The sequence below is a fragment of the Macrobrachium nipponense genome, chromosome 23 (genome assembly GCF_015104395.2).
Source record: "Macrobrachium nipponense isolate FS-2020 chromosome 23, ASM1510439v2, whole genome shotgun sequence".
Lineage (NCBI taxonomy): Eukaryota > Metazoa > Arthropoda > Malacostraca > Decapoda > Palaemonidae > Macrobrachium > Macrobrachium nipponense.
Window position 1 is genome coordinate 11,874,463 of NC_061090.1, and position 9,035 is coordinate 11,883,497.

General features: G+C 34.4%; 1 protein-coding gene across 1 annotated transcript; it reads left to right on the top strand.

The window, feature by feature from the left end:
• Positions 1–2,101: 2,101 nt before the first annotated feature.
• On the top strand, positions 2,102–8,524 carry LOC135196105 (bestrophin-3-like). Its single transcript, XM_064222569.1, has 5 exons — positions 2,102–2,267; positions 3,697–3,826; positions 5,248–5,486; positions 6,864–7,094; positions 8,438–8,524. Exons 1-5 carry the CDS (start codon positions 2,130–2,132, stop codon positions 8,522–8,524), a joined length of 825 nt encoding a protein of 274 aa, XP_064078639.1. The 5' UTR covers positions 2,102–2,129.
• The last annotated feature ends 511 nt before the right edge of the window (positions 8,525–9,035 follow it).

The window sequence follows — 9,035 nt, forward strand, 5'->3', positions numbered from 1 at the left end:
TTAAGCTGTGCCTAAATTAAGATGAGTATGATTAGCTACGTTTGTGCTTTAAATTTGTTTTGCAACAAAAAATGCATATTGAGGTAAAAATATTTTTTATTGCAACCTGTTTCCAGCCTCTTCTCTAAATTGTGTGCCGTTTGATGTAGAGAATTCTAAAAAATAGTCCTCTTGAACAAAAGAAATTTTAAGTAAATTTCTTATATTTTTTTATGGTGGTAATTGGCTTAAAAGGAGAAGCATAAACAGGCATGTCTCTTTTTTTTTTCTTTATTGGAAACTGTATGAGATTCCATCATTGCTGATAATACTGTTTATATCCAACTCTTGCGTAGTGCATCTCGTATTCTTGTCAATAACTGTTTATTATAATAAAGGTTTTTCTGCAGATTATTTTTGCTTCAGTGATCAGTAGTAATGCATAGTTTCTCGAGAATTAAATAGCATTTGTCGTCATTGTAATTAGATATTAAAGTTCTATCAAGGGCTTTCCTTTAACTATTGAAAATAGGAACCTAAGTATGAACTGGTTACGATTATCATTTTGTTTTAATTCTAAGTAGCTTGTTTAGTATGAATATTCAATATCAAATATGTGGGAAGCATTATGGCTAATCAATTAATATAATTAATCAAACATACCATGATAATCTAATAGAAAAAAACGGTCATTCATCAAATACTCATCCCTAAATCCATTACCTTTCCATTTCTGTAATGAAAACCCTGACAGGTTATCAACATCTGTCAACTGATTCAAAATTACATTTGCTTTTCGTAAGGATGGATATCACCATAAAAACTTTGGAATAAAAGACTTCTCTGAGGAAGGCTTCGCCAGATAATGAGTGACACACTCAAAGAATTCAAGTAATTGAATATTCCTAAAACCTTAATACTGCATAATGGTTCTCACTAGATAAATTTTACTGGTTTGATCAGTTTTCGAAACTGGAAAGGCAAACGCTTTCATTTTCTGCCATTTACAAATAAAGTATTTAGATATGGGGTAACTGACAATTTGTTAACTAAATTAGTGAGGAATTTTTCATGTAGGTGCTCAAGAAAGATACCCATTGGATATCATCAAAGGTGCAATCAAAGAGAACATAAATAAAATTAAGATATGCCGTTCCAGAATATTTGAGAAAGTGGTGATTTACTGTTCGAAAATGAGCGGTTCACTCCCAGTTACGTCCCTGTTAGGATTCTTCGTGACCAGCGTCTTCACCAGATGGTGGGAAATGTTCCGAAATATCCCGTGGCCTGATCAAACAGCAATACTTACCACATCTTTTATCTCGTATTCTTGTCAATAACTGTTTATTATAATAAAGGTTTTTCTGCAGATTATTTTTGCTTCAGTGATCAGTAGTAATGCATAGTTTCTCGAGAATTAAATAGCATTTGTCGTCATTGTAATTAGATATTAAAGTTCTATCAAGGGCTTTCCTTTAACTATTGAAAATAGGAACCTAAGTATGAACTGGTTACGATTATCATTTTGTTTAATTCTAAGTAGCTTGTTTAGTATGAATATTCAATATCAAATATGTGGGAAGCATTATGGCTAATCAATTTAATATATTAATCAACATACCATGATAATCTAATAGAAAAAAACGGTCATTCATCAAATACTCATCCCTAAATCCATTACCTTTCCATTTCTGTAATGAAAACCCTGACAGGTTATCAACATCTGTCAACTGATTCAAAATTACATTTGCTTTTCGTAAGGATGGATATCACCATAAAAACTTTGGAATAAAAGACTTCTCTGAGGAAGGCTTCGCCAGATAATGAGTGACACACTCAAAGAATTAAATAATTGAATAGTTCTAACACCTTAATAGCTGCATCATGTTCTCCTAAGATAAATTTTACTGGTTTGATCAGTTTTCGAAACTGGAAAGGCAAACGCTTTCATTTTCTGCCATTTACAAATAAAGTATTTAGATATGGGGTAACTGACAATTTGTTAACTAAATTAGTGAGGAATTTTTCATGTAGGTGCTCAAGAAAGATACCCATTGGATATCATCAAAGGTGCAATCAAAGAGAACATAAATAAAATTAAGATATGCCGTTCCAGAATATTTGAGAAAGTGGTGATTTACTGTTCGAAAATGAGCGGTTCACTCCCAGTTACGTCCCTGTTAGGATTCTTCGTGACCAGCGTCTTCACCAGATGGTGGGAAATGTTCCGAAATATCCCGTGGCCTGATCAAACAGCAATACTTACCACATCTTTTATCCGAGGACAGGTGAGTTACGCCGACCCTTTGATAAATGGTTTTCCAATTGGTTTCCCACTATTAATTAGTATAGAATAAAACCAGTAGCTGCATTAGCAGTTAATTATTGAATAACGCAGTCAATTTTGTAACACCAGCAGAAATAATGGATTCAAATAGTCTTAACAATTAAAATTTTTAATGAAGCACGTTTGAAAGAGGTCGAGTGATTTTGAAACGGTCACTGGAAGAGTTTGAAAGTATAAAGGGAAAAAGGCTGTGACTGGTATTTTTGGAAGTAGAAAAGGCTTTTGGTAAAGTCAATAGAGAAGAAGGTGTTCAGGGCTCTCTATGGAGAGAGATGTTGAGAGTAGTACAAGAGCTTCTAGTTGGATCTTAAAAGCAAAGGCGTGTTATGTGTCCACGGGTGCTTTAATATCATCTTTGTCGACGGAGAAGTGCAAGAAGACAGAGAAAGGACAGTGGAATATGAAAAGGCTAATTATTTCAGATGAGACAGTACTGGTATGGAAATAGTGAGGGGAAACTGCGGAAACCAGTAAAAGAGTAAAACGTGTTTGCAACGATGAAGTTAGTTTGTGTCAGTAAGATTAAGGATATGAAACTGAATGGAAATCCAGGAAGATGTAACAATAAGTGTTAGTATGGATGCTTGAAGGATGGAAATAATTGTTTATAAAGATATGTGGGAGAAGAGGTGAGGCACATAATAGGTGAAGAGCCGAAGGTAGCAGGGTGTGTGCAAAAAAATTAATAAATAAATAAATGAAAAAATTGTAAGAGATGAAAAGTCTATGGAGGCCAAGGATTGTTAAAGCAATTTCTTTAACGTAAGTGAATTGTGAACATTGATTGCGAATGAAGAAAGAAAAATTAAGACAGAAAATTTAAAGCTATTAAGTTGAACTGTTTGCGTAGTTATCTGTATCTACATACATACAAGCATACATACTCACATGTATGTATGTATATGTTTGTGAATACGTTTTAAGAAGAATTTCCACTCTGTCAGAAAGTTCCACGTTGGACGAGTGGTTTTCGAGTTCGGCTGCCAATCCGGTAGTCCGAAGTTCGCTTCCCGGCTCGGCCAACGCGGAATCCGAAGAATTGATTTCTGGTGATAGAAATTCATTTCTCGATATAGTGTGCTTCGGATCCCACAATAAGCTGTAGGTCCCGTTGCTAGGTGACCAATTGGTTCTTAACCACGTAAAAATATCTAATCCTTCGGACCAGCCCTAGTAGAGCTGTTAAATCACCTCAGTGGTCTAGTAACTAAGATATACTTAACTTTTCCACTCTTAGAAAAAAAAAAACATCAACTACTAGGTATAAAATTTAAGTGCTGAAGTATTCTCAAGATCATAGTCAACACTTAAAGCTCACAGTTTTAACAGCCGTAATTCTCTCTCGTAATTGCCTACCCTTTCCTCTGCAGGACAGGGAATCCAAGAAAATTCGAGAGACAGTGATTCGAAATGTGAATGTTGTGATTGCCATGACCTTCAAGAAACTTTCACCCTCAGTGAGGAAGAAGTACCCTACTCTACGGAGCTTAACTAGTCAAGGTGGGATAAATTGGTTAAGCATATTATGTATTATTTCAAATCACCTCATGTAAATTAACATTTATATTTATACGAGCGAAGCCTATTTTGTTGATTTCTCGTGTGTAATGGAAATGCATTGTCAATTTGGAAAAGTCTCATTGTATCATACATGAATCATCCCCTTACCTTTATTGTCTTTCTTCACTGCAAAATCGAACATCAGTTAGATGTAAAAGAATGATATAACTGCAGACTTTAACTAAGGTGTCAGCATATTTATTTGGCAATTTCTATGGTACACATCAACTAACTAAGGCCCTTTTCACAACCTTGTTGCTCTTACTAGTCATTCGTGCGTTCTCTAATCGTTCTCCCCTTCAAAACACATCGACTGAATTTAATGATGACGTGGATGAATGTTACAGTGAATGTTGCGTTTCAATAAGGATAAACTTTTTATGTGATACCATTTCTTTTATCTTTTTAACCATTTAAATTTTCCTCTTAGAGGACATTGGTTTATAAACGCATCCGGTTTGAGGCTGATAGTTTACACCCCTTGTACTATTATTGCGTCCACCATAGTCTAAAAATTACAGTTACTCTTTTAATTTTCAGCTGAACAGAGGAACAATTTGTGATTCACACACACACACACACACACACAACACACATATATATATATATATATATATATACATATATATATATATATATGTATATATATATTATATATATATATACATATATATATATATATACATATATATATATATATATATATATATATATATATATACATATATACTATATATATATTATATATATATATGTGTGTATATATATATATGTATATATATATATATATATATATATATATATATATATATACCTGTGTGTGTGTGTGTATGGATGCTTGCAAGTTATGGTCCAAATCTCAAGTAAGAAGTAGAGATTTAGGAGAACTCTGTTGCATCCCATTATGCTGTGGACATTGGCAGTGTTAACTAGTTGGCTGATGAGGGTTGTACTCGGCGAAGAGAACAGCCCTGGGCTATTAAACGTATCCTAAAATAATTGCTAAATACCATAAGGGTAACTTAATCGTACCAACCACTGAAGAGAGATATGTTTTATTTGCAAAGCACAGAGTTTGGCTCTAGTCAGCATGATGTTAATTGGTTTTGTTTAAAAGTTAATCTCTGTATATTTAAATATGATCGCTGTTATTGTGTATAGTCTGCCATGCCAACTGACCACCAATCTCTTCAAATACATAGATTCTTACCATCATTGTAATTAAAGTAGCATTTTCAACTTGAATTCGTATTATAACTGTTTCTATGAAAAGGTCCAATAATGTTCCTTCCAGACTCTTTCCCTCAACTCATATCAATTATCACATCGTGCAATGCCGTTGATTCTGATTATTCTTGCAGGCTACCTCACAGCGGAAGAGACACTGATCATAGAAAACCTCAGGAGCAGAACCTCGGTAGACATGACATACGTCCCAATAGTGTGGGCTTGTAAGACTGTTGACAAGGCACAAAATGATGAATATATATCTTCCACTCACAACAAGATAGACCTCATGACTGAAATTCTTGACATCCAGAGTAAATGCATGGAATTATCTCACTGGACGATGCGCGCTGTACCTCTGGCCTACTGCCAGGTGAGACTTGTATAGAATTAAGAAATCATTGCTTACTCTTATTATCTGAATTATGAAACCATTCTTGAGGACGAAATCGTATTTTCGCCAACCTTCTTGTCAGTGACTTTGAATATCACTGTCATGTCCATTCTATTACTCTTCATAAGTTTTGTGTGGAATGGAGAACTTAAGTCATAAAAATACCTTCTGTGATTACATCCTCTGTCAAAGAGCACTGAAAGAACGGGGAAACAAAGTAGTGTTTTAGAGTGTCTTAGATCTCTCTCATGCATATTTAGAGAATAAGAGACTTCATAACTTGTACGAAGTCATACTTTGTTCTTATTCAATTTTGCACTTCATATTATAAAAGCAATACTAAACAGGTATTATTAAGTGGATTTCCGACTACTGGAATATCGTTTAAAAATCTATGGATGTCTTAGAATTTTAAGATCTCATTATTATTGTGTGTAGATATTGAATATAGTTCCATTTTCCTATATCTAATTCCACAGTTAAATATGCCTCAGTAGCATCAGGGTAAATGCAGGTTTTTATTCTTCTGAAGTGCCTTGCATTTCAGAAAAACAATTTACTTGGAATTCGTAAATTTCCTTCCCGTGCATAGTGCTGAGAAGAGTACCACAAATGGTGCCACACTTTAGTAGTACAGAAATCCACGGGTAATAATTACGGAGAATGACAATTACCAACAAGTTTCTAAGTGCCACAAACATTAACTGGGTCAGTGGTAATATCAGATCTAACAACAAATTAATTTTCATCAACATAAAACTTTGCTCATTAATGTATTGGAACAAGAAACTATGCAACACCATTATATACAAAGTACCACATACTGAAACTATGGAATTCCTATAGGCGAGACATCCATATATATTCCTGTAAAGCTTTGGAGGGATTTTTTTGGAATCTTTTATGTTAGTTTAATTCTGTATTTCCTTGTATTTTGATACCCTTACCTTATTTCTCTATAGTTAAACAATGGTATATATTTTAATTTCTCTTTTTATCTGTTTATATCTTGTAATTCCACAATGGTCCCGTGGGTGAAGTATATAAGAGATCCTCACTTGAAAATGAAAGCAGGAGGTACCTCCTTATTTCATTTTCGCGTGAGGATTTCTTATATCTGTTTATATAAGTACTTTTGTTTGTTAACTACTTACTTATTTGCGGTACTGTGCTTGGTTATGTGTTTTATCTTGTTAATTACGTAAGGATATTTTAATCTGTTGAATTTTGACTATTAAACTTATGTCAATCATAAGTTATCTTAATAAAGTTCTATTCTTATACCACATTAGATGCTAAGGTATGGTCACAAGAACTTTTCCCAACACACATTAATGTTCTTTTGCATCTCGCCAGGTCGTGGCCATTGTGGTGTACTTTTTCTACCTCTCGTCTGTGGTTGGTGGACAGAGCTTAGAACCCGAGAGGCATCTCAAAGGTCACACAAATGTTTACTTCCCCATATTCACTCTCCTTCAACTCTTCTTCTACATCGGGTGGCTGAAGGTGGGTGAGAGCTTCACCGATCCATTTGGAGACGATGATGATGACTTTGAATTCCTCAAACTCTTGGAGCGACATAGACAGGTGAGTTCAAGTGGAATTTCACGTGGAAGTTCCCACAGGCAATTAGAAGTTAAATTTTCCATCAAAATCGTTTAATTGGGCAACCTGACTTATCTTTCAAACTTGATGAGATTCAGCTTATTCAAAAGCAATTAGCAAATAACATGCGAAATTGCCGTGTAGTACCTGATTTATTTAGTCGGCGACGGGATTCGCGGGGGAGAGGGACCACAACTCCCGCCCCCCACCCCACCGCGAATAGCAAAGATCCGTGAATACTTGACACCCCCTCTAAAAACACTTGTTACTGTCTATTTTGATCATTCAAACGCTCAACCTCCCTCTAAAAATGCTTATAGTTTTATCATGAAAAATATTTAGTCGCAAAAATTATATGAAAATACAGTAATTAGTGAATAGTTCTCCATGAAAAATTTCCATGAATAGGCGATGTAGATATACGTTCCACACATAAATCCGTGAATAAGCGAGGTCACTAATCCGGGGCTGCAAATAGGTGGTGTAAAGTGAAAGATTTCCTTTTTTTTTTTCTTAATCACTGAAATAGCAAGATATGTAAATTCGACTATTTTCTCGTTTTCTCATTCCCTCTTTCATATACATTAAAGGCCCTACTGCACCTGTAATGGAAGTTTATTCTAACTAAAAATAAATCAGGAATTGTATGCATGCTTCCTTGTTGATAGTATATAACTACTGTGTATAAAGTTATTATACATATATATAAGTACAGGAACTAGTACAGTATTGACAATTTTGTGCACATTCATTATAAAAAAAAAATTTTAATTGCAAAACAACCTGGATTAACTATCAAGATTAGGCTATAAGTCAGTATTTCAGAGGACACAAAATATATTTGAATCAAAATAACAGATCTAGATAAATATCTTTTCTGATATGCTGATGAAACTCTACCTTTTTACATACTTATCAACATTTTCCAATCTACGCCTTTGTCTCTTTTCTGATTAAGTTGTTCATCTTCCATGTGTCCGTAAAACTTCATTTCATCTATACTCAGTTTTTTTCCATCTGTCCATCCGCCTGTGGTGTTTCCGTATGGTAACACTGCGTCCCGGGCTTTAGATAGTTACATTCAGCTTACATTCAATAATAATATCCTATTTCGAATATTAACGGTGTACTTCACATACGAGTAAATTATTAAAACACTTTTCAGTTGCAAATGTACACCCAGATATCCTTTTATTTACCTAAAACTTACACATACCGTAACTATTTAAAGCCCGGTACGCAGTGTTACCATACAAAGACACCACAGGCGGATGGACAGATGGAAAAAAAACAGAGTATAGGCAATATCAAATGTTCTCCAACAGATGTCGAAAATGCTCTCTGAACAAAAACCAGGGGACCTTCCGAAGGCAATATCGATCCTTGACCTCCATGTGGCAGCTGAGTCGTGAGGAATGTATGGGATCCTGCCTATTATGTATTGTTAACGTTGTGTCTTAATGTTTTCCACTTCCTAAATATCATGTCAAGTAATCAGAGAGGAATATAATTTTGTTCTGAGCATATTCATCTTGGACTGGGAAACAGTTGATTAAGTTGCATTGTTTTCTTCATAGAAAAGATCATAAAACTAATGGTTGATGCTAAAAAAATAAATTCTATTAACCGCAATAAGAACTTTCATAATGTACAAATTTTACTTGAAAGTCTTCATAAAAAATAAAGGGATGTCACGGATCATTTGATGACAGCGATCGCATTTCCACATCCAACAAGAGTATGTAAAATTGTCGTTGTGGAAATAGAATTACCATTTCTCGACGACTTTGAATAAAAATGAAACAAGAGAGGCGCTTTGAAACTCAACGTTATGTTTGTCCTTTTTCCTTTTCCATGAGGATGAGCATAGCCATCCTTTAAATAATGTTGTTTTTTTACCTTTAAATAATATTGTTTTTTTTG

What these genes read in the sequence shown, in the direction of transcription:
- LOC135196105 (XM_064222569.1), top strand. Translation starts at nt 2,130, where the DNA reads ATGAGCGGTTCACTCCCAGTTACGTCCCTGTTAGGATTCTTCGTGACC. An exon ending in CATCTTTTATCCGAGGACAG is followed by an intron (nt 2,268 to 3,696) that starts GTGAGTTACGCC and finishes TTTCCTCTGCAG; the next exon opens with GACAGGGAATCCAAGAAAAT. An exon ending in TCTTGGAGCGACATAGACAG is followed by an intron (nt 7,095 to 8,437) that starts GTGAGTTCAAGT and finishes GTTCTCCAACAG; the next exon opens with ATGTCGAAAATGCTCTCTGA.